A 25,773-nucleotide genomic window follows, 5' to 3' on the forward strand; every position below is an offset into this window, starting at 1 on the left:
CGAGAAGATATAATGTTAATCAGTAAGAGTACGTTTTACAGGTCCTTTCTTGTTAATTACTGTTCACTTCCACATTTGCTAATGGTCACTGATCGATACTGAGGACAAGTGTCTGGTAATAAATCTTGATCCTGTGTTATCTGGTCTGTTGTCCTTTTGAAGTTATGCCACCTATAGGAATAAAGCATCATTTAGACCCACTATCAGATCATTTTACAAGGTACCATGCTGACACCATAAATCAATCAATGAATTAATAGATATTGCAAGACCATCAGCAAAAAATGCAGTAAATGAATAACTGATTGACCTTTAGAAATCAAGTCATCTTTATATACAGTACATACCTCTTTGCGATTGCATGTACCACAGATGCAGCCAAAGAGGCCGTTGAGCACCTGAAATAAACAGAGCAGCAGTTCTAAACAAGCAGCCACCAGCAGGGTGACAAACAGGCTGATGTTAAACTCCACAACGTTGTTTGGCTCTTTGCAAGTGTTCCAGATTTCAGAGTTTCCCAAGTAGTTTTCAGTGCTGCAAAATATGTCAAATAAATAAATAATAATAAGAACAACAAAAAGACATTAAAGGTTAACCATTTTTGAAAAATTCTGTCATTACTCACCGTCACGTCTTCCAAACCCGTAAGACTTTAGTTTATCTTCAGAACAGAAATTAATATATTTTTGATGAAATCTGAGAGCTTTCTGTCCCTCCATTGACAGCCTATGCAACTACCACTTTAACGCTTCAAAAAGTTCATAAAGAAATCGTAAAATTAATTCATTTGAATTGAGTGGTTTAGTTCAAATTTCCTGAAGAGACTGGATTGCTTTATATAATGAACAGATTTAATGTAGGCTTTTATTCACATTTGAACATTGAACATTTAATAATTTCAATGTTCAATTAATAAGCTGCTAGATTCATATGGATTAGTTTTACAATTTCTTTATGAACTTTTTTGAAGCGTTAAAGTGGTGGTTGCGTAGCTGTCAATGGAGGGACAGAAAGCTTTCAGATTTCATGAAAAAGATCTTCATCTGTGTTCTTACGGGGTTGGAACAACATGAGGGTGAGTAATTAATGACAGAATTTTCATTTTTGGGTGAACTAACCCTTTAAAAGCAGTTAAGCGCCACAAACTATTTTGATGTACACTATTATGTTATACATTTTTGCACCCAAAAAAGTTATATTTTAGTTGTCATGACTATTTTTCTCTCTAGGAGCTCTAGAATTGTTTTCTATAAATGTTCTTTTTAAACTGGAGAGGATGTTTGGAGTTCTGAAAATGGGATGGACCAATCATTTTCACACCTGTTCATGAATGGTCTGCTCCATTGATCATCTACAGTCAAGCAAACTGGTCCATTAATCAGTGCAAACACAGCTATAATACCACTGTACAGAGCACCAACCACACCAATTGCAGCAAAGATAATGGACAGGAACATCTATAATAGACAGAAAGAACACAACCGACTTAGGTCAGTTAAAGGTTCACTAAGTGGAAAAATGTAAGCATTTTCTTTATGTTAAAAATGAACATTTTCACCATAGTGGTTCATAGTGGTTTCACCAGCAAACAGTAAAAGCAAATGTCTTTGTTAATTTTCAAATATCTTTGATTATTTTTGTTCATTTTCAAATATCTTTGATTATTTTCAACCTAACACAATAAAAGTCGACAATTGTTTTTTTTGGGGCGACATAAGGGTAAGTAAATGATGACAATATGTTCAATTTTGGGTAACTATCCCTATAAAATGATGAATATTCCTAGGTAAAGCTGACACACCTGCTGTCCTTCTAAGGCACTAATTCAATTAAAGTCAAGAGTGTAGTCCTAGAGAAATAAATCGAATCTGTGACCCTAGCAGAACTCACCCCACATCGGTTTGCACAGCAGCCTTGCCTCCCAGTGCTATGGATGTGAATCGCAGGAATCAATACCTAAAAGAGAAAAGCAGTAGCCATATCAACATAAAGGTATGCTGAAGAAGAGATATAACCTACAATGTATTCCAGAAGCCAGGATGGATGCACTAAATAGTGCCAAGAAACTGGTCAGACAACACCAACAGAAATGTCAAGGGAAAACTCAATAACAATACAACGAGATATAGAATTTCCTTACCAAGATACCTCCTCCAACAACGCCTCCCATGTATATGATCTCATCCGTAAGACGGTAGAGCCCCTCTGCTTGCTCCTTTGAATAATTGGTTTTCAAATCAGGGAAAAACAGAAAAATGTTGCAGATGATGGACAGCAGTGCCAGCGGATAGAGGCTGATGCCAATAAACTTGGCACACTTTCCTGTACACATGATGTAAATATTCTGTTTTGTTAAGGCTCAGAAATATTAAACAGACTTTAAGCGTGTTAGACTTTATTCTCGAGTGCTAAGTTGATGAGAGGACAGATTATAAATACTCTATGCGATAAGACTAACACGCCTATCTGACGTCAGGTCAGGTACTGATGTCACGTCTTTATCATATATTAGTTGCCATAAAAATGACTGTACTTTGAACAGCCAATGTCACTCTTTCAAAAACAGTCCTTAGAAACATACTGAATGATGCTGCTATTAGACAGAAAACTGTTTTGCACAAAGGAGACATTGTTCTTACATAATGCTTTTGTTATTGCTTGCCAATTATCCATATAAAGTGAAGAGGTGCAATGCTTGAAATGATATCTGTTCATGGGCATCATATGACATTTGTAATATCCTGGAAATTGCCTTGGATCATTTGATCAATGAATGTTATCTGCTGTTGGAGGTGTGGGTCGGTGTGTTTGTGGCTCTTTACTGAACTCTGAACCTTTCAGTGCACTTATGTACAGATCCCACATGCCCTCTAATCAGGAATCTAAACAGTTATTTTATGTAATGACAGCATACGTCAAGCCTACTGAGAAAGGGATCAAGGTACAGATATGTGAACATTTCTATTATTAGAACATTTTGTATTTATTATAACCGCTAATCTAATTTTTAAGATGGGATCATTTAATAAATAGTTTAACAAATACTCCATTTAGAGAAATTAAATGATGTCCAAATTGGTTCTCGTTGTGTTCACCACAACCACCAATTACCTCAACACCACAAGACACTGTATAAGCTTTACAGTGCAATAAAAAAAAAGTGCGCTGGGACTGACACTATCTTTGGTTAACCACTGTGGGAAACATTTGATATTAATAAACTTTACCTGAACTTATTGTTGAGCATGATGTTGCACAAAACAGCAATAGCCTAACGAGTCACCACTTCTTTCAACGATCAATTTACATCCATTATTTCTGACTGCACTCTAGTGGAGTAAATGTGCTAATACACTGCTTGAATAGGAATTCGTTTCTGGAGCAATGTTTTGGTGATTTGGGATGAGTATGAGAAGAAAAACACATGGAAATGCTATAATTCACATTTACACTGACACACATTTATTTTGATGGGTTACAGCAAATGGCAGTATGATGCAATGAATTAACATTTAGGTCATAAAAACGTGTAAATGGTCTTTTATTACTTGATAGCTGTTTTTAATCGCCTATTATGATTGTACTTAAAGGGATAGTTCATCCAAAAAGGGAAATTCTGTCATCATTTACTCACCCTCAAGTTGTTCCAAACCTGTATACATTTCTTTTGTTCTGCTGATTTTGAAGAATGTTTGTAATCAAAAAGTTGTGGGACACCATTGAATTCCATAGTATGGGGGGGGGGGGGGGGGATACTATGTAAGTCAATAATGCCCCACAACTGTTTTGTTACAAACATTCTTTAAAATATCTTTATGTTCAGCAGAACAAAGAAATTTATACAGGTTTGGAACAACTTGAGGGTGAGTAAATGATGACAGAAATTCCATTTTATCCCTTTCCATTAACTATCCCTTTAACTGTTTAAAATTACAAACATTCACAAAAGCAAGTGCTTAATTTTGTATTACGCATATAAAGAATTAAGATGGCACACATAAAATCTCCATCTATAAATTATTTTGTGGAAGTACAATCAAACCTTGACCTCACTTACTACTACTCATTTACTACTGCTACTACGTCATCAGTTATATCTTCCACAACCATCTTTTGACACATGACTCACAAATAAGCAAAAGCCTAAAAATAACTGCAAAAGCAAGTGGGGCAGTGGCTTGAGCAGTCAGTACACTGAAAAACCCACAGTTAACATTCATGAATAAAGTGATTTCACACCCACAGTAGAGTACAGCAACTCATTTTCACTGTAATATATGTCATTAATATACTTATGAATGGTTACACCATGCAGTTAAGAGTGTGAAAATACCTATTTTGAACTAAAAAGGAATGGCCAGTAGCCTAATTTGAAATACATTTGAAAAATATGTGAACAGAATGGTACGATTCAACACCAATGTGCTATTTTAACACTATTGTGCCACATTGGTGTGATATAAATTAATGTGTTCTTTGTTTCATAATTGCTCTGTCTATGACTCAACCTCAGGTCCAAGATTACGTCAATGTCATGATTGCTTGTGCACTCTAAATAATGGCCCATGTCCAGGAATTATTACATCCGCTATCTGTAACGCCTTCTGTCGATTGGTCTCTTGTATCTGAGGGTTCTCGCTCAGCTCCTTCCAGGAGTCTTCATCGTGGCAACGTTCAAACAAGTCTCCAGCGACAAGGACTGCACCCTCTGATGTTCCCTTTACCAGGACACTGACATCTCTGCCCATGTGGCCAGGTGTTGGAATGATGGATACCTTAAAGTGGATTACCAAATTAGTGTCTACTACTATATATAATTATATATATTAGAAGTTACTTCCCTTTGCTAGTCTAGTTATGGCCCTATATGACATATAAATAACTTACAAAATCATCAATAGGGTATGGCTGTCCCTCAGCCAGCTGGTTTGGTAGATATCGATCCCCCACGCTTATGTCGCATCCCACAATTATTTTGGCATCTGGAAACAACCCCAAGTTTCCCACGTGGTCAGAGTGGCCGTGTGTTCCGACTACTATAGCAACACTTCCTGGCGTCATGCCATTCTCCTTCAGTTTTCCGACCAGAAAGTCTCGGTCCCAAGGACCCCCGGTGTCTACTAGAATATTTTGTGGTCCAGTAATTAAAGAAATGGTCCCGTCAGCTCTAAACGAGCCGTCTGGCTCAGCTGTGCAGTAGCCCTCTTTCAATACTGAGACGCAATACGGGTGGCCTGAAATGTTGGAATTGGGGGGGGGGGGGGGGGGGGGGAGATACTATGTAAGTCAATAATGCCCCACAACTGTTTTGTTACAAACATTCTTTAAAATATCTTTATGTTCAGCAGAACAAAGAAATTTATACAGGTTTGGAACAACTTGAGGGTGAGTAAATGATGACAGAAATTCCATTTTATCCCTTTCCATTAACTATCCCTTTAACTGTTTAAAATTACAAACATTCACAAAAGCAAGTGCTTAATTTTGTATTACGCATATAAAGAATTAAGATGGCACACATAAAATCTCCATCTATAAATTATTTTGTGGAAGTACAATCAAACCTTGACCTCACTTACTACTACTCATTTACTACTGCTACTACGTCATCAGTTATATCTTCCACAACCATCTTTTGACACATGACTCACAAATAAGCAAAAGCCTAAAAATAACTGCAAAAGCAAGTGGGGCAGTGGCTTGAGCAGTCAGTACACTGAAAAACCCACAGTTAACATTCATGAATAAAGTGATTTCACACCCACAGTAGAGTACAGCAACTCATTTTCACTGTAATATATGTCATTAATATACTTATGAATGGTTACACCATGCAGTTAAGAGTGTGAAAATACCTATTTTGAACTAAAAAGGAATGGCCAGTAGCCTAATTTGAAATACATTTGAAAAATATGTGAACAGAATGGTACGATTCAACACCAATGTGCTATTTTAACACTATTGTGCCACATTGGTGTGATATAAATTAATGTGTTCTTTGTTTCATAATTGCTCTGTCTATGACTCAACCTCAGGTCCAAGATTACGTCAATGTCATGATTGCTTGTGCACTCTAAATAATGGCCCATGTCCAGGAATTATTACATCCGCTATCTGTAACGCCTTCTGTCGATTGGTCTCTTGTATCTGAGGGTTCTCGCTCAGCTCCTTCCAGGAGTCTTCATCGTGGCAACGTTCAAACAAGTCTCCAGCGACAAGGACTGCACCCTCTGATGTTCCCTTTACCAGGACACTGACATCTCTGCCCATGTGGCCAGGTGTTGGAATGATGGATACCTTAAAGTGGATTACCAAATTAGTGTCTACTACTATATATAATTATATATATTAGAAGTTACTTCCCTTTGCTAGTCTAGTTATGGCCCTATATGACATATAAATAACTTACAAAATCATCAATAGGGTATGGCTGTCCCTCAGCCAGCTGGTTTGGTAGATATCGATCCCCCACGCTTATGTCGCATCCCACAATTATTTTGGCATCTGGAAACAACCCCAAGTTTCCCACGTGGTCAGAGTGGCCGTGTGTTCCGACTACTATAGCAACACTTCCTGGCGTCATGCCATTCTCCTTCAGTTTTCCGACCAGAAAGTCTCGGTCCCAAGGACCCCCGGTGTCTACTAGAATATTTTGTGGTCCAGTAATTAAAGAAATGGTCCCGTCAGCTCTAAACGAGCCGTCTGGCTCAGCTGTGCAGTAGCCCTCTTTCAATACTGAGACGCAATACGGGTGGCCTGAAATGTTGGAATTGATGCCAGATTCACTTTTTCTTATTGAGCGAGGCATGTCCATTTGAGCCTGAGTAATCGGGATAATATTCAATAGAACAAAAAGTTTACAACAGCTGAAATGTTATATTCAGTATCGCTTCATATACTTCTACGGAAAGTTACTAAGGACAAACTAGAAAGGGGTGAAATTTAGATTTTGGCGTTTATGGTACAATCGCGCCCCCTTTTGCTGGTAGAAGGACAAATCAAATTTTATAAACACAAATAATAATAACAACAGCAATAATTATTCGATGAAGTGATATTTTGTGTGACCTCTCTATTCAATCGCAAGTAAGATCGTGGGAACATAAGCTGCTAGAAGTATTTCCATAAATAAAGGGGAAGTACTACAGTAACACACTACATCACGTGATCATTTGAGGTTTGCATCATGGCGGCATCGGAAGCAGTTGCAGAAACATCATTCATGGATCCTTTTAAAGATATTCTGGTTAATTATTTAATGCCAGAAAGATGTTATGACGAGTTCTTTTTACAGTTCAATCTTCTGCACGGTAGGTTCACGTTTTATTAGTTTAGTTGCATCTTTATAGATAAATGGAAGCTATTTCAAAGATTATTTCCTGGTATAACTTACTTATAACGATTCAATGACAAAGAGGATTTCTCTACTGTAAACTACACACGTCAATTTCTTACTGGGTCTATTGTCTTCGGTAAATGCTGTCACAATTTAGGACTCTTAGATTTGATGTTCTCAGTTTTTAATTAAGACATCATACATGTTAATATGTTAAACGTCATCTGCCTTATAATTTGCACAAAAAAGTAATAATGTCTGTATTAAATGTGTTATCTGTTTGGCTTATATTAAAATTGTGGGTCAACTTTTACATGCCAATCATATTGAAGTCTGAGTATTGAAGTTCTTCCTTGTGAATCTCTACAGTGGATTGTCTGAAGATTGTAATCAGCAAAGGCCTAGGCATTGGGATCATCCTCGGTTCTGTATTAGGTAAGGAAAATCTCCACCATCTTTAGAACACATAAAAAACCAAGACTTCCTAACACTTATGATTTGTGCATGTTTCTTCATAGTAAAGCTGCCTCAGATTCTAAAGCTGATTGGTGCTAAAAGTGCTGAGGGACTGAGCTTTAACTCTGTACTACTAGAGCTGTTTGCCATCACAGGCACCATGGCCTACAGTATTGCCAACAGCTTCCCTTTCAGGTACATTAATAGTGATGCTCTTTCATAAATATGTTAAAGTCTAATTTCATATTTATTTACCGTTTTGGTAAACATTTGTCCATACAAAGACACCATTCATTTATAAATGTCAAACAAAAAAGTGGAAAACTGGCTAATAGAAACAAAGATGTAAAACATGTGCCTGTGAATATTTTTGACAGTTCCTGGGGTGAGGCACTTTTTCTCATGTTTCAAACTGTGACCATCGGTTTCCTCATACAGCACTACGGAGGAAACACCGTCAAAGGTTATAAGACAATTCCACATGTTTTTCAAAAAATAAAAATAAATCTGTGCTGCATTTTTTTAAATTGTGCATTTTTGATTGCAGGTTTGGGGTTTATGGCAGTCTACTTTGGACTATTGGCAGTGCTCCTCTCTCCCATGGTCCCCATGTCTGTTGTCACTACCATGCAAGCCTCTAATATGCCAGCCATCATCTTTGGACGAGTAAGCTAGGCTAAAATAAACAACCCCGTTCAACAGCTGAACCAGCAGAAATGTATTTATCTGATTTTCTGTGTCTTCAGTTAATTCAGGCTGGTACCAACTACACAAATGGCCACACTGGGCAGCTGTCAGCTATTTCAGTGTTTCTGCTGTTTGCTGGCTCTCTAGCACGCATATTCACTACAGTGCAGGTAAACCACCGTAATGAGCAATCATGCCATATTTAAGCGAATAAAAGTCTCTTATGCTCATCAAGACTAAATGTACTGGATCAAAATACAGTAAAGTAACCGTCATATTGTGAAATATTATTTAAATATACAGGATTTTTTTTATTTCAGAATATTTTTTAATTTATTTCTGTGATGGCAAAGCTGAATTTTCAGCATCGTTACTCCAGTCTTACATGAACCACACGAAATCAATCTAATATAGTGATTTGGTGCTCAAGAAACCCATTTTTTTTAATTCTTTGAGTAGAAAGTTTAAAAGAACAGCATTTATTTCAAATAGTTTTTTTTTTTTAATGATGTAAAAATCTTTACGGCCACTTTTGGTCAATTTAATTCATCCTTGCTGAAGAAAGTATCTCTGTTTTTCAAAACAAAGCAAAAAATGTTACTGACCTGAAACTTTTGAATGATAGTGTAACTTATTTATGATCCTCATTGTTTGAAATGGGTTCATTGAGAAGTGACCATTTTAATGTGTTCGATGTCCCTGTACAGGAAACAGGAGATTCCCTCATGGCTGTCACCTACATCATCTCTTCTTGCTGTAATGGTGTGATCACAGCTCAGGTTCTCTACTACTGGAACAGCAGCCCTGCCCTCAGGAAGAAGACTGAGTAGATCCGAACGAAAGGCAAATTCAGTGATCACTCAAGTCAACTAAGAACACTGGAAAGCCGATTGGGGATCAGATGTATCCTAATCAAAATGACGGTTCTTGTAAAATTGAACACTGTCCCTTGATCAGTTGTTAAGTGCATTTATTGTTAACATATCAGCGCTTACTGGAGAGACAGTTATGAATACTGTGTAAATTCACACATTCATCTATTCCAGGTCCCTTAATTGGACAAAAAAGCCAAAAGGGGTCCTTCTATAATTCTAGATCTTTTCCTTCGCCCTTTTTATGGTAGTGGGTAATTTAATTAGGCAATTTTTGGACCATTTTCTTAGCTCAGAGAAGGGAGTAGTGTCCATAGTATTCTTGCATTCAACCACATTCTGTATGTACGAAATCCTTATGTATAATTCCTGCCATCCTGTTTTAGAGTATTGTTTTGTTACTCCCATTAACCGGGCTCACTGCATATTCACTAAAACATGTAGCCATTTTGAATTCAACAACAAATCTTTGAACAAAATGTCTACCAAGGTTTTTTTAAACATGAATTCCAGAATTGTAAAAGTGACCAAATTGTACAAAATAAATAAATACATAAAATGCATTCTTTAAAAAACGCACATATGATCATATGTGTCATCATATGCTAAAGGCAGCCCTACTAGAACGTCATAGGGAAAGTATTATCCCCATAGGGGATCGTTTTTGTTTTTTTTGTTCTGTGTGTATACAAATCCCACCATATGGACACTATTTCACAAAGTCTTCCAGAACCTAGAAATGCTCATGTTGCTTTACACCCCACAATATGTTTTGGCGTTTGACAAAATAAAGGATTTCTTTAGTTAATACATGGGAAATAGTAAATCAACTACTGTTGTATTTCTTGCAATGGCCATGCAATAGTGCATGTAGCCGTGCTGTCGAGTGTCATCATGATGTAAAGGGGACTGGGTACAATAAGAAAAAAATTCCTACAAAGCACTTTTTTGTTTGTTCAAGAAATGCAAGTTGTTTTAAGCTCTCTACAGGTAAAATGAAAATTTCATTTGAATGATCGACATTGCATATTTGCACACATGTGAATTAATTTTCCTTTTTTGCATGTGAACATCTATTGTTCATTGTTGGTTTATTTCAGGAATGACATTTTACAAATGGCTGTGATTACGGTTTTTCCATATCTAAAGTTGCAATGTACATTTGACTGCTGAGTAAAACATTTCCATTATTTGTAGTGTTTATTACTCACTGTTCACAGAGAATTTCTTTTAGTGTGAAAGGCTTAAAAAAGACACAATCAGTTGTAAAAGAAAATAATAAAACAGTTTATTTTAAAGCTATCTTAAGTTGTGTTTTTTCATTTATTCATTATGGGTGGTTTGAAGTGATGGACTGTGATACATAAATGTACCACCAGAGAGAGGCAAAGAGTTGGTAAAAATATAATCGCTGTCAGTTTTGTCCACTGGTAGGTACCCTTTACCCTACTAGTTTTCATTCGTCATCACTTTTAAAAGAGAAACAATCTACAGTATATAGCTCAGAAAAGTGTACTGGCAGTACTGGTTCTGCATTCAGTGGCAATTTTATAAAGTCCACCTCTAGAATTCTGAAATCAGTTTCAGCATGAATTTCTAATAAAATTAATGTTTTAATAGACTACAGCAAGTTGGATTTCTTGGCTTAATGTTGCCGAATGAAGCCTATCCAGTTGGATGTGATTTCAGCTGATCATTTAATTATACTTTAAATCATTTATTATTTTTTAAAAAGTCTTACTCTGTCTTGATTTATAGGGAGCAGACAGACATAAGAGTTCAAACAAGAGTGAAAAAAAAATTGATGTAGTATTTACTGAAATTATTTTCACTCTAATAATCTTTGTTATATTTACAACTTCGAATAATCATTTTTACAGTGTGGTTGAACAATGGTAATCACGCACAGGACAGACAGGACGGATGAGTGCAAGTGACAGAAAGATGAGCTACAGGCATCTAATGAGAGTGTTTATCTAAATAACGAAAAGCTGTTATAGAAGCAAGAGCAAATTATTTCTGTGATATAATCTCAAATTATCTAATTCTATTTAACACCACCTTACACTCTAAAAAACACTGGGTTGTTTTAACCCAATTTTGGGTCAAATATGGACAAACCCAAACATGGTTAAAAATTTAATTTACGAATTTAACCCAATGGCTGAATTTGTCCATAGTTGACCCAAATTTGGGTTGAAACAGCCCAGCATTTTTTAGTGTATTCAAGCACAGACACTTGAAATGACTTCTGAAATTTTGCTATGACAAATCAGAACAAATATTACATCTAATGTAGTCTAAATATAACGTATTTACAACCATACATTGAATTTAGAACACCTTTGATTAAATTATTAATTAGTAATTAGTAATTTAACTGATAATTATTCTGGTCCCATACAAAAAGTTTGTGCCTTTATTTTACCAGGATAAAAGGATAAGGATAATTTAGCAGGATAAAACTGAGGCTAAAATTGAACTAAAAATTTATGTGAGATGTTTAAGCAAAAAAAAAAAAAACCAATATTAACAGGAGGTTAGAAATAATTTTTAAATGCAAAGTATAAAATAAAAATACAAAATAATCTCCAAATCATTCATCCATCCAACCTCCAAAACAAAACATCCTCTGTAGGGTAGTGGCCTCTCCAAATCAAATATCACAAAAACAAATAACAAAAGATAATAATAGAGAAGTGCCACAAAGTCAGTCAATGGAGGAAAGCGTTTCTGTAAATTGCTGCATATCTTTGCAGCATTAAAATAAACCATAGACTTGAAACAGGGAACAATTGTCTTTTGACCATATATTAGAGTTTATTTAGAGATTTCATATTTGTAAGCATAAAAGTGGTGCTCCTCTGTAAGGTCCTTTAAAGACATCTTCATAGTCTGCATGTTTTCTTTGGTTGTGCTCACATGCTCATGGTTAATTAACTGCTTACAAAGACTACACATTCTACTTAAATTTACTGTCAACTCAACAGCATTCTATTTGCTTTCCTGTAGATAGTGTGTTTCCCGTACTCTACAAAAAAAAAGCAGTAAGTATCCGACTTGATGGCTCTCAACTCCACCTCCAACCGGCTATTCTTGCCGATCAGCAAGGTTAAGCATAGCTCGTGTCAAACACACCTATTGTCAATGCTCATCACACACTGAAGAAAAATAAAAATCTGTGGTGAAGTACAGAAAAAAACATGTAATTTATACCTGAATAATATAGTTCAGGCAAGAAAAAAGAAGAAGAAGTAAATTCTATGTTAGTACTCAATGTCAGCTTGTAGAAATTAAAGCGTAAATATCAACGTTAGAAAATTAAGTAAAACCAACTCAACATGAATAATTAATAAGGTTGCATTTTCCACTGTTTTCCAGCTGTATTTACAGTTTTATCTTTGTTTTTGTTGTTAGGTTTAGTAACTTGCTGTTTTGTGATATGTGGAGTTGATTTTCTACTCAAAATGATACATTCATACTCAAAAATGATCAATTGAATGTTACCGTTATTGTGTACCAAGTATTGAGATCTCTGTGCTTGAATCCGTATCACACTATTATGCAGATTGTCTACACAATATCTATTCATTATTTACTTAGAAATAAAGCATACACTTTTAAATCATGGCTTAATTCAGTGTTATGTTGTTTGAGTAAAATGTACTTGAATAGAATAAAAAGTAGAAATTACTCAAATTTAAACTGGCCAAGTTAAAATCATTTTCTTTGTTAATTTTACTTAACTCAGTTAAGTAGATTTTACTTAATTCCTTATCTGAAATTTACTTTAAAAATCTGCATGCAAAAACTTGCAAAAGAAGAATTAAGTGAATTCTACTTAGGTTTTTTTTCCCCATGCAGACCCTTTTTCATTATTATCATTAAAGGTATTATCCAAAAAAAAAAAAAAAAAATCAGCAAGGATGCACTGAATTGATTAAAAGTGAGAGTAAAGACATGAATAATATTATTCATCATTAATGACATATAAAAAAATATCACAGTTTCCATACAAATAAGCAGCACAACTGTTTTCAACATTGATAATAATACTAAATGTTTCGTGAGCACCAAAATAAGCATATTAGAATGATTTCTAAAGTATAGTGTGACACTGAAGACTAGAATAATGGCTGCTGGAAATTCCGTTTTGCCATCAGATGAATAATTGTAATAATATTTCACAATATTACTGTAATTTAAACAAATAAATGTAGCCTTGGTGAGCATAAGAGTCTTCTTTCAAAAACATTAAAAATATACTTTTGAGCATTAGTGTATATAACTTATTTATGTAAATGGAATAAGGAAAAGAGGGTTACTTTAACTCTTTGAGAGTGGTCAGGATTTTTTTTCTTGACAGTTTAATTAAAGTATTAATATAATCCATAATGTTGGATTACGCAATCTGTTTTTTTTTTTTATTCTCAGGTTTGTTGGAAAGGTCTTAAAGCACGGCCCATGTTCTTATCTCACCTCACCTGAAGAGAAGACTGTTTCCCATATCTGTATCTAATCAGCATTACGTATACCACCTCCTCACCCATGTAGGGTGCTTGACAAATATCTTATCCAGCCTATAACGGAAGATTTATGTGTCTGACCGGTTTGTCAGAGACTAAAAGATATTTAGCTCTCAGCTAGTGTAGTAACATCAATTAACATTGCATGCATAAAATCACAGGTGATGGCATTATCTTTTTTGGAAATAGTAATCCTGAGTATCTTGTTTCCCTCTGCCTCTGTTTCACCCCACCTTGCTTTCCTTCGATTTGCTGCAAGACCAGTCTTGCTCAGGGTGTGGTGCAGTCATTAGTGTTAGCTGTCAATCACTCTTTCATTGCTGTGCAAATGCTTCCTCTATTAACCACATTAACCTGACAGAAATGGACACGTGCTCTGTCAAAGCGTGGCACAGATGCTCAGAAAGGTGGGCTTTGACGTCTGGGGTCTATTATAGAATATTTTCCATTTTATCAATGCATTTTTGTTTGTTTGTTTGAAACTGGCTCCTTTAAATAAATAATAGAATTGCAGAGACCACTTAAGTAGGCTACTACCGGTAAGTCAACACACTAAATGTACCATATCCAACTTCCTCTTCAGCTTTTTTAAATTCATTATGACCAAAAAAAAAAAAAAAAAAAAGAATTTTCTAGGGGAAATTATGGTTGTCATCCAGAACATTTCATTATACCTCATTGCGAGCTATGAGGTAAGATCAGCGACGGACTACTGCTTTGGCCTCATGCCAGTCTTTTGATGTAGATAATGTTCTGTTGACAAACAGGAATCCATGCGTTTTATTTTATTTTGCTCTGAATAAATAAAGTGGAAAAAGTTAAGAGGTTGGCCTACACCTCCCTCTTAGAATAGCGTCCAAATCTTGATAATAATAATAAAAAAAAAAGATAGCGCAAGATAGGATGTTGATAGATTTGGCAGAAACATCCTGCCTACGGTGTGCAGATTTGTCGCTATACCTTGTTTTGCTCTACCTTTTAGTTTTTATAATGTTTGTCTGTGCACAAAACACATGAGCTCTTGTAATACACAAACATATGTTTCTGTTTAAACAGGTTTCATATTCTATTCATATCTTATAAAATTAGCCATACATTTGACAAGTGGTAGACACAACAGAATGTTATCGGATGAGTCTGGCCACCCCCCTGTTATTGCGTGACAGGCAATACTCGTCTAGGTTGACTCACACACATGCGTGTCTGCAGCCCTGGTGGCATTTCAACCAACCGTAGCGGCTGTTTAAAAAAAAAAAAGGGAAGAAAAATGTACGCCCACTCACTCACCTGTGCATACACAACGTCTAAGCAGGTATGACTGACAAGCCAACACGCAAGTGAGCGATGAAACATGTTTTGATGTAGGCCTGTGAACAGATTGAAAATGAAATAGCGCACTCAAAAAGAAAAACATATGGTATATTTGCTCACCCTTATGTCGTTCAACTTGTTATTTTTCTGTGAAACAGAAATGAAAAGAATTATAATACTGAGGAAATTCCGCTGTAAAGAGAACAACATTTTAATGAGCATAAACAAAACACACCGAACATAAATGCAGCCAGAACATGGCAGAAGGGTGAAATAATGAAAGAATTTTCTTTTTGGAGCAAAATATTACTTTACATCAAACATTTTATCTTGTAGGCCTATGTGACAAAAATGTTGCATGTTGTTGGTGTGGACCGCATAACTTATGCTCGTGAATATAGGCCTTATTCACGGCAGAGGCATCTTTGATTTTTTAGCGGGAATGGGTTGCCATTGAAAACACTTTAAGTAGCCTAGCCTATCCGCTTTCTATCGCTGTTCTGCATTGTTTTCTTGTTTACACAGCCTAAGTGGAAATGCAATACTATGGAATATCTATATTTCCGAGTAAATTTGTCAATTCATAGCCATAATTACCACGTTCTTCACATTCACTGTTTTTATTTCACCTGTTAGGCAGTGCAGCCTGTGCAGTGTGTGTGCGTGCAGGAGGGGAGCGGCTCCCTCGGAATGCATGTAAATAATACGCACCCCCCAGTTTCCAGAGCAACCATAATCTCGTTTCCGGGTTTATGACGAATGCTGTCAACAAATTTAAAAAGAATGTAAAAATATTGCGGTTTAACGAATAAAAAAAAGAAATAATTAATAAAATATTATCATGATCATTCAGTCAATTTCATTCATTCGAATTTTGGCCTTAATCTGCAAACTGGCAACCCAAAATATACCATGGTAACAGTTTGTTTAAGCCTCAGTGGTCGTTGCTAAGTGATGGTATGTTTCTCACCAGAAAATTCAACACCCCCAGTCCCCCGCCCTCTTCTCGACACCCACATTCGCCCTCTTAACCCCCAGTATAGTCAGAAGTCGTCTGACGATAAGCGCAGCTCTTTTGAAACCAAAGTGGGCTTGATTTTCTCCCTTTAAACACTTTAAAAAATTGGTAATGGATAATGATTTACTTGCATCTAACTTGGGAACACGCCTGAACTGTTATCAAGGTTAATGAAAGTACGCGCTCTTCCCAGCAGCCCCCCCCTCCCTTCGCCCTCCGATTAGCCGCGGCGAGCTTTTACATTTTCATGAGAATGACATTAGGAGGTGAGGGGGTTAAACCCGAGAAGAAAACGGAGAGAAACGACGGCAACGCTAATTTTCCGCACAGCGGGAAGCGAGAAAAGGGAACAAAGTGGTCCAAGGGAGCCTCTCCGGATTCAGTGGCTTACTACGTACACCTGCGATCTCAAAAGCGACGGACAATGTGCCTCCGAAACGGCCAATTACGACCGAGACAACAACCAGTTTTCAATCTGGAGAGAGAGGGTTATGTTGAGGTGGACAGTGAATTTGGGGGCAGAGTAACGTTAGATGATTTCGCCATTAAATCGTTCCATTCGGCCTGTGTCTTTAAATATTTATTCATCGTCTCTAACTTTTTACGACACAAACGTATTATTAAAACTACATAAATAATACAAAAGAAAAACTAAATAACTGCTTCAATTAAAAGTAAATTATATGGCTTAAATGTTTAACACAAAATAAATGTTTTTTTAAATATATATTTGCAGTCACATGAGATAGGCCTAATGCCTGATCATGGATTTTAAATTTGTTTGTAAATTGCAAATAAATAGTGTCAATTAAAAAAAGTTTATAATAAAAACGGAAAGGTTTTTCCTTTGCGCTTTAACATAGTCAAAACGATCCCTGTTCACACGATCTGAAACAATTTAAAACGCTGTAGTATTCATGTCCATTTATTGGCGATGTCACTTTGTAAAGAAAAACTAACACATGCCATGCGCATGACCTTACTGTTTTCACAAATTCACGTTTTTGTGGTTTACAAAGAGACAATAATGGTATCGTTTTCAAAAACGTGCACTTTTTCAGGCCGCCAAAACGCTGGTCGTCATGTAAATGAACAGCCAAAAACATAAAATATTTTTTTAATTGAAAACGTTGGAAAACGACCCTTAGGCTGGTCATTCACTTAAAGAATTTAAGCTTGGTTTGCAACCCCTAATGATCTGGGGAGTGTGGCCCGATTCAAGGCTTCTCGCAACCAACTTTTTGTCCAAAAAAAACCCTGTTTTGTTATTACGATTATTTTACTGCTCCCGACCTCTTTGGAGCTCACGCGATCAAACTCTTGATCGGGCTGCCTCTGACGTGTACCCGCGATAGCCAATGAGAGCGAGCAAGCTTCACCAACCAGATGTTGCGTGCTTCTATACCTAAAACTTGTCAGCCACAAACAAAATTACGCCGATTATTTTACAGCTCCGAAAAAAAAAGCTTTTTTTCCCCCTTTGTTTTTTTCCCCTTAAAACAAAACTCACACAGGAAGAATTCAGCTGACGACGTTGATCATCCTCCATTTGTTTTTCTTAAGTCAAGTTTGATATCTACAATCGACAGGTGTGGTCTCACGGTTTGGACGAAACTTCTAGTGTGTGCGGTTGAAATCGCCAAATCGATCGGTTGAGATTAAACCAAATCGGTTGAAACTGCTCTTGTATCTGTGGTCTCCCACAGTTTAAGATTTGAAAATAGTCTAGTGTGCCCCAGCCTAACACCGTGTCCTAACCAGATGCGATGCGATAAGATTCCAACAACAAACAATTAGTCTGTCCACAAGACGCGACAGCGAGATGCGTTAAAAAAAATCAATCAAAATCCACAGCCAATCAGAACAGCGTGTGGGCGGGCTCTCGCGGCAAGTGCACTCACAGCACCAGAGTGTAATCTTGACGGCACTTTCAAGAAAATGAAATCAAATTCACAAATACACCATTTAAACATTTTTCAAATACATAGGCTACAGAGTTACTAAAACAATCTTTGCCAAATAATACACTTGTTGGTTCACAGTTTGAACGTTCTTGGTTCCATTTGTTTAATTTCAAGATCTGAGGTGAATTATCCATTGTTGCTTTTAGGCTACAGCTACAAAGCTGGGAGCACTAAATGATATTCAAAGTCACATTACACGCCTTTAACATTATATAAAGCACATAAACAGTACCTGAGATTATCATTGCCACATTTTGTGTTTGTTTTTTAGAACACGGTGTAAGAGGCCACCATGTTGTCAACAAACACTTTTTTATTTATCTTGGTAGTTATGACACTTTCACTCACAGCAAATTGATTCTGGCTGACTGCAAACAGTATTTACCACCGAAGGGATTGGTAACAGAACTTTTGTCCCAGTGATGCTAAAGTTCTAAGATGACATCAAATTTAATTTGCATGTGACTTAGGAATCAAATAAACATTTATTTAGATTCAAATATTTATTTCAAAATGAGAAAACTTGAGACCAGATGTTGTATTTAAAGGTTTTATTCTGCAAAAACGGCCCTTATAAGAGCCACAAAAACCAAGAAATATACACTGTACAAAAAAGGTATTTACAACCTAAATTAAAACCATAAAAAAAAAAAAAATTAAACAGCAAGCTGCAAACTCACTTCAATGGTAATGTAAACTGTTTATCATTGTGCTTAATCACCATTTAACCAAAATATTAGTAACTAACCAAGCTTTGTGGCGGCCAACTTAATTTTTGACTGCCACAAAATGCCACCTACACACTTTGAGCTCAAAACAAACCTCAAGACCTTGACATAACTTTGCATTTTGTTGTCAAAGGACAAAACAGAGCCCAACAGAAAATTTCAGTCAAGTCCACTGAACTCACTGGTCAACCATACTGTAATGGCAAAAGCAGACTTAATGCTGTGGTAGAATGAGAAAGACCAGATGAGGTAGAGAACCTTCTAGTCTAACGAAGTGCATCGACTGACAGCGAAGATCAGTGCATTCGAGTTTGACCCATAAGAGGGAAATACTGGAATGCTAGGCAAGACAAACTCAACATTTAGCAATCTGTAAATATGGCTAAAATATTGAGCATTTACAGGAGTGCAATTTCATTGTAGATTGTAGAGACTACATAAAAATAAAAATAAAAGTTCATTCACAAACGTATGTGCACACTGGTATGGTACATATGCATTTTCAGTTATTATTAAAGAATGAAAACAAAGCATATAGAGACTGAATGACTTTCCTCTTACAAATTGGGTAACAGTATCAAGTATTTCTAATTGGATGAGGCAATGTCAAACCGATACTGTCATTTTCATGCTATTTATTTGAAGAAAGCCCTGAGATTGTCCAAAACAATACTATATTAATACCCAAATTTAAAGAAACTTAAAAGGTCAACTTGACCAATCACTCAGTTATTCCACGTGCTGAGCCAGTTTGGGCATACAAGTGGGAAACAGGGTTCACAAAACAAAAAACAATTTACACTCCTTAAGGTCTCATGTTGTCCATCACTGGCCATTGCGATCAATATTGGCTGACCTATTTTGTACCCCAATTAGATTTTAAATCATGATTTCCCACTGCTGCATGAACAACGCATGTTCTAAACATTGCACAGAGCACAAAAGAATACTGTTTTAAAAAAAAAAACTATTATCCATTCAGGAAGAAAGAGGATGCCTGTGCTAAAATATCTGGAATTGAGGGGAAAAAAAGCCAATTTAAAGGGTTAGTTCACCCAAAAATGAAAATCCGGTCATTAATTACTCACCCTCATGTCTTTCCAAACCTGAAAGACTGATGTTCATCTTCGGAACACAAATTAAGATATCTGATGAAATCTAAGAGCTTTCTATCCCTCCATTGACAGCCTACGCAATTACCACTGTCAAGCCCCAGAAAAGTAGTACAGATATCATTAAAGTAATCCATGTGACTGCAGTGGTTTAAACTCAATTTTAAGTGACGCAAAATATGAATCTCCAACATGTGTTCAAGAGAGCACCACAACGCATGTGTTGTGTTGACACGAAAATGGACGTTGTTACGTAACAGATTAAAATTTTGTAAATAAAGAGGTAAATTATGTTTTTTTTGCTCAAACAAAGCACTCACGTCGCTTCATAAAATTGAGGTTAAACCACTGGAGTCACATGGATTATTTTAATTATGTCTTTACTACCTTTCTAGGGTTTGAAAGTATCAGTTGCGTAGACTGTCAATGGTGGAACAAAGCTCTCAGTTTTCATTAGTTTATCTTCAGAACACGAATGAAGATCTTTTAAAGTCTTACAGGTTTGGAACGACATGAGGGTGAGTAATGACAGAATTTTCATTTTTGGGTGAACTAACCCCTTTAATTGTCCATAACGCCATGAGTTAGGAAGTTAAAGGTGATCGGTCAGTGTGATGGCTGCAAAAACAGGAAGAAAACAGGAGACTGAAAAAGCTAAGTTTGCTAGACAGTTTCAGCAGACAACTTCAGATCATTTAAAGCAAGGAGGTAGTAAACAATCAGAAGTGTTCAGTAATCCATACAGTCTATGTGTGGCACTACAGTCCCAATAAGGGTCCAACTAATAGGAGTTCAGGGAGCATTCCCCAAACTTCAGATATGAGTGAGGGGAACAGTTCCACCTAGATAGTGCTGTTGGACACCAGAGAAGGCCCTCTGGTTTGAGCTATCGCTGGCATCCCCACCTGGAATGTACATGCTAATCATGTCCCTCAGGTCCCCTTGGAAAGCGCCACGGTGGTGGTTTGGTACTCCAGTAGGTGAATGGGATAGGGGTTCTGATTTAACCATAGACATCACTGGACTGGGCTGCTGAGGGCTGCCACTATACGACATTTGGCTGTGGACAAAAAAAAGGGGACAAAATAATCCATTAAAATGTGATCAACAAAAGAAGATCAAGGCATCAGACACATAAACAGCTTTGAGAATCTGTATCTTTCCACATATAAAACATCTCTCTGCATTTGTTCAAAGTAATGCAGACAAGCAAATAACCGGTCTATACAGGTTAAGTCAGCTTAGTTGTGGCGAATCTGAGAAAATCTATAGGCAAATGCTAAATAAATATGGGCAATGATAAGAAAATCTATCTAAATATGCAGTTATGATGAAAAAAAATCTAGTCAAATGCTGAATAAACGCATTTATAAATCAAATAAAGTGTCATGGTCAGCACAGAAAGCTTATTAATTTACCAACTTGAACGAAATTACTTTTATATAGCCTACTACAATTAATATTTTAAAAACCAATTTTGGTTTGATAATACAAATTTAAAGAGACCAATATGAACGGTTCACAAATGTTTGATTCTTCAACTTCTTTTCACAGATAAACACGACGAAAACTGAATCAGTTAACAAATGTATAAGTGTGCGGGCGCGTATAACTAGTTTTCTAGTTCCCCAATTTGTCAAGCTTCCCTAGTACTGTAACTGCACTAAAATCCCTTCATAAAACAAACCTGTAAGGGCTGGCGCTGTTCATGTACGTCTGTGCCGGCGGGTATTGGAGAGCTGACAGGTCGTAGCGGTGCAGTTGCTGCGGGTATCCGAGTGCCTCGCCCTGCATGCCCATATAACCACCGGCGTGACCCCAGCCATAGCCGTCCATTCTCGGGCTGCCACTTTGTCCCTGTGCCACGGCTGAAGCCAACAGGTTGCCGTGTGCGAGAGGATATTTGCCGACGTGATTGTCCTTCTTCATGAGAGCTTTGGTCTTACGCCGAGGTTTGTATTTGTAATCGGGGTATTCCTTCATGTGTACAGCCCGCAAACGTTTGGCCTCATCGATGAACGGTCGCTTCTCCGCGTCCGTTAAAAGTTTCCATTCCGCTCCGAGGCGTTTGCTTATCTCAGAGTTGTGCATTTTGGGGTTCTCCTGTGCCATCTTCCTCCGCTGACCGCGAGACCACACCATAAACGCATTCATGGGGCGCTTCACTTTGTCCATAGGGTCCCCGCCGGGTGGACAAGAAGTTTTTGATCCGTGGTGCGCAGTTCCAACCCCGCTGACCGGAGGAGGCATCCCTGGACTGTTCTGGTGGGGATGAGGTTGACCCGCGGTCTTCAGTTCATGCTCCATCATGCTATACATCATGCCTCTACTCACTTTGAGTTTCAACCACTCAATGCGTAAAGCAGCCAATTAAAAGTGTCTAAGCGAACCTAATCAGGTCAAACAAATCCGGCGCAGGTGAAGTCTCTTTACAGCCGGGATTGTCTCGCCAAATTAAACTCCAAAAAAGGAGCAATGAGAAACCGATTAATCAAAACATTTATAGCAAGTTTTTAAAACCAAAATAAAGTAAAAGGTCTCGAAAAGTTTCTCAATCTCTGCTGTTTGTCTCTCCCTCTCTAACTCTGTTGAACGATATCCACAAGCCACTTGTTGAGCAGAAATAGTTTGCAGTCCACACTGAACCAATTGTATAATTGTATTCCACGTCTGTCCAATCAGGGCTCAACGCAACCCTTTGCTCATTTGCATAACAATGGTAGGGGTGTGGTGTTGTACGTCGAAGATCACTTGTTGCAGGAGGTAAACGGCACGCAGAGACAACTAGAGACTCATTTTATTGATCAGAGAATTCAATTCTAAATATACATTACTGATAATTATTACATATTTCAGTGTAAATTGTCATGGCACATGTTTTTATACACTTCAAAACAGACAAGCCTTTAAAAATTAGACACAAATGTTATTCTGGACCTGATTTCTTTGAATCACTTTCTATGACTTAATTAGTTTCACTTTGCACCTTTACAATTTCTGTCTCTTCTATTGGCATTTCTTAGCCCTGTCATGGTGGGGTCATGAGAACATTTTCTGTGAAAACGAACAGTTTGTTTAAATCTTGTGCGTTTATTGAGCTGTGTTTTCGGGGTAAATTTGTGTGAAATGGGAATTATTACAGTAGCCTACACACAATATATAATTACAGCAATGTGCCATTACTCCCTTTTATGACCATTTATGACATGTGAATGTCAGAAACTTCTAAAGGTGTGGATTGCTTCTATAATTGCTTGAGAAAAGGTGTGGGTGCAAAGCTTTATGTTGTTTCTTTCTCTTTTTTTTGTGGACACAGGTGTGAGTGCCTGTGAGTTTGCAGGTGCTTTGTGAACCATGCGAGCAGCTTCTGTTCGTGACTGACAGTTATGCCTTAATGCCAACCAAACCACAAATTGTGGGGCTTCATTCTTATAACCATGTCCAGAAAACATTTTTGGACAAATAGTAAACCTCTTTATGGAAAGTGCCTGACTCATTCTGCCATCCGTTGTTTCTTTGTCCCATTTGGTTGAGACCGAACCAAGACAGCTCAGAGAATGTCTCAGAAATGTTAAGTGTAGCCCCCTACAAACACAGATAGCTCAAAGACCTCATGTTTGCATACACATGTGCTCCACATGCCTCTCTTTGACTGTTGTATTGCTTTTTAAAACCAGTGTTTTCATGGGTTTGAATATGTATGTCCAAAACAAGTTACAACACAGTTGTTTTTCCAAAGCGCACACAAAAGATAACCACCCATTCAGCTGCATGGGCTCTAAGCTGCTCAAACACAGATACCTGAATGAACCTGTAAAGGAGAATCAACACGAGTTCTATGACTGAACTAAATAAATACGGCATCTAGACTGTTTTCGCTTATTTGATCTTTCTTTTAGTGTGTGCACGCTTTTTTTCCCTTGAATTGCAGATTAAAAAAATCAAATGGTCAAATAATATTTAGCTTTCTTGTAAATAATTATTTTCAATCACTGTAAGTCTTACGCTACATTACCAAAAACTGGGTATTTATGGATAGCCTACTATGCTAAAATGTAACTTTAATGTAAATGTAAAATATGGAGTTATATTAAATATCTTAGTTATAAGTAACAAATTATATCAATTATTATTACTTCTTACATTTTTTTAAATGAAGAATGTGTTTATTGATCATCAAGATGTCTAAGAAAGTTTACGGTCATTTCATTACAAACAAAAGAGAATCCTGATCAAAATATTTTTTTCTTAAAGAAAAGTATTTTAATGATATCTTGATACGACAATAACTTTGTCAGAGAATATTCACTCTGAGAAGCTTTAATATGCATGTTTAAAATGACTGAATTTGGCATATATTTTTTAGCACTGATGTGAATTTGCATCAACAAAATTTGAATGGTTAATTGCAAATAAATAAAGTCATAAAATGAACACACACATTATATATAGTTTTATATATGTGTGTGTGTGTGTGTTACACATACATATATTTTATTTTTATTTTAAAATACCATTTAGAATTAAGATAGATGGGGCTTTTTAAAACAATATTTGGTATTCAAAATATCCTTTTAAGTTAGAGTGTATTCGTGTAATACCTTTTTTGAGTTGTTGTTGTTGTTGTTTTAATCTGTGAACAATGAAAAATTAAATGCTATGTAATTCATTGGGACAAATATGACATTTTGATTTGAAATAGGAAACCCAATAGAGTAAAAAAAGAAAAAAAATTAAGTGGCCCAAAAATGAAGAGACTGAGTACAATGGCTCGAAGAAAGGAGGACGGATGAGGAAAAGCTTGAGGAGAAGGGAGAATGGCAAAGATAAAGAAGAAAAGAGAGACTGAGAGGGGAAGAGGGCAACTTGGAGAGAGTGCAGTTTGTCCCTGAGTCCTCCCTGACAGACCGAGTGAATGGGGCCTCTATTCTCTCCCTTCTTATGTAAATGGGGGCTCCTAGCCATCCGTCACTGCACAGAAAGACCCTGGCAGGCCCTTTACGAGCCTCCTGCTCGCATAATCCCTGAGCCCACAATCATGCGCCCAGCAGGGGGAGAGGGGGAAGTGGAATGGGGGGGGGGAGGTTACCATGCAGACAGTGAAAGTTTTTCGGAGGGCCACCTACACTGAGCACACATAATCAAAACATTTCTCATAAGGTGTATAGCCCTGAGCGAGATGGAGGGGAGAGGTTGTTATGCCTCCAATGGAGGGCTGTGATAGGAGGAAGAATGTTGGAAAAGAAGACTGTGGGTATAAAAGGGCAGGAAAGAGAGGGGATTGGTACAATGAATTGAATGAAGGGGACGTGGGACAGGGGTACATGATGCGGGAATTAACATAGTGTTTGCGTGATGGACAGGTGAATGAGGGCCTGCACTTTATGTCAGGGGATGTTGGTGAAGCGATCTCGCTGAAGTGATCAAAAGTTGCAGCCGTGGAATTGTAATGACACAGGCCTTCAGGGAGTTTCGGATAACTATTGGCACATATGTGTGAATAAAACATTTCCTAATACATCCCCATGTGCTGGAATGACAAGTCCAATGGGATTGGTATGCATCCTGAGTTTGTGGCACAGCTGAAAGCTCCTTTCTCTCCTGTGGATACAGATGGTGTACAGATCTGCCCTCCTGTGGACACACTCAGAACTTGCCGTTAAAGGAGCTGTACTAGGTCTGTCTCTTGACTCTTGCTTCAAGAAGTGCGCTTCTCAGGAGTTTTTCCACTTAAAAATGGGCACCAGACTCAGCATAATGATA

The 25,773-nt window shown here is 37.1% G+C and overlaps 5 protein-coding genes across 5 annotated transcripts; 1 reads left to right on the top strand and 4 right to left on the bottom strand.

The window, feature by feature from the left end:
- tm4sf21b (transmembrane 4 L six family member 21b) lies at positions 1-2,386 on the bottom strand. The gene is made up of 5 exons (XM_079865326.1): positions 2,141-2,386; positions 1,891-1,956; positions 1,321-1,457; positions 348-534; positions 1-171 (listed from the first exon to the last, which is right to left on the bottom strand). The coding sequence occupies exons 1-5, from the start codon at positions 2,330-2,332 to the stop codon at positions 163-165; spliced, it is 591 nt and encodes a 196-aa protein (XP_079721452.1). The 5' UTR covers positions 2,333-2,386; the 3' UTR covers positions 1-162.
- A 1,403-nt stretch (positions 2,387-3,789) lies between these two features.
- Positions 3,790-5,632, bottom strand: LOC307156266 (metallo-beta-lactamase domain-containing protein 1-like; the record flags this gene model as incomplete). The annotated part of the gene is made up of 3 exons (XM_079867560.1): positions 3,790-4,775; positions 4,888-5,277; positions 5,606-5,632. 3 exons carry the CDS (start codon positions 5,630-5,632, stop codon positions 4,533-4,535), a joined length of 660 nt encoding a protein of 219 aa, XP_079723686.1. The 3' UTR covers positions 3,790-4,532.
- On the bottom strand, positions 5,319-6,912 carry LOC307155025 (metallo-beta-lactamase domain-containing protein 1-like). The gene is made up of 2 exons (XM_079865325.1): positions 6,410-6,912; positions 5,319-6,297 (listed from the first exon to the last, which is right to left on the bottom strand). Exons 1-2 carry the CDS (start codon positions 6,812-6,814, stop codon positions 6,055-6,057), a joined length of 648 nt encoding a protein of 215 aa, XP_079721451.1. The 5' UTR covers positions 6,815-6,912; the 3' UTR covers positions 5,319-6,054.
- Positions 6,913-7,150: 238 nt separating this feature from the next.
- Positions 7,151-10,653, top strand: mpdu1b (mannose-P-dolichol utilization defect 1b). The gene is made up of 7 exons (XM_079865324.1): positions 7,151-7,310; positions 7,706-7,771; positions 7,855-7,987; positions 8,170-8,255; positions 8,340-8,458; positions 8,539-8,649; positions 9,187-10,653. The coding sequence occupies exons 1-7, from the start codon at positions 7,187-7,189 to the stop codon at positions 9,307-9,309; spliced, it is 762 nt and encodes a 253-aa protein (XP_079721450.1). The 5' UTR covers positions 7,151-7,186; the 3' UTR covers positions 9,310-10,653.
- Positions 10,654-18,714: 8,061 nt separating this feature from the next.
- sox19b (SRY-box transcription factor 19b) lies at positions 18,715-22,618 on the bottom strand. The gene is made up of 2 exons (XM_079866677.1): positions 21,698-22,618; positions 18,715-21,070 (listed from the first exon to the last, which is right to left on the bottom strand). Exons 1-2 carry the CDS (start codon positions 22,330-22,332, stop codon positions 20,824-20,826), a joined length of 882 nt encoding a protein of 293 aa, XP_079722803.1. The 5' UTR covers positions 22,333-22,618; the 3' UTR covers positions 18,715-20,823.
- Between the last annotated feature and the right edge of the window lie 3,155 nt (positions 22,619-25,773).

This window comes from Squalius cephalus (genome assembly GCF_949319135.1).
Source record: "Squalius cephalus genome assembly, chromosome: 3".
NCBI classification, from domain to species: domain Eukaryota; kingdom Metazoa; phylum Chordata; class Actinopteri; order Cypriniformes; family Leuciscidae; genus Squalius; species Squalius cephalus.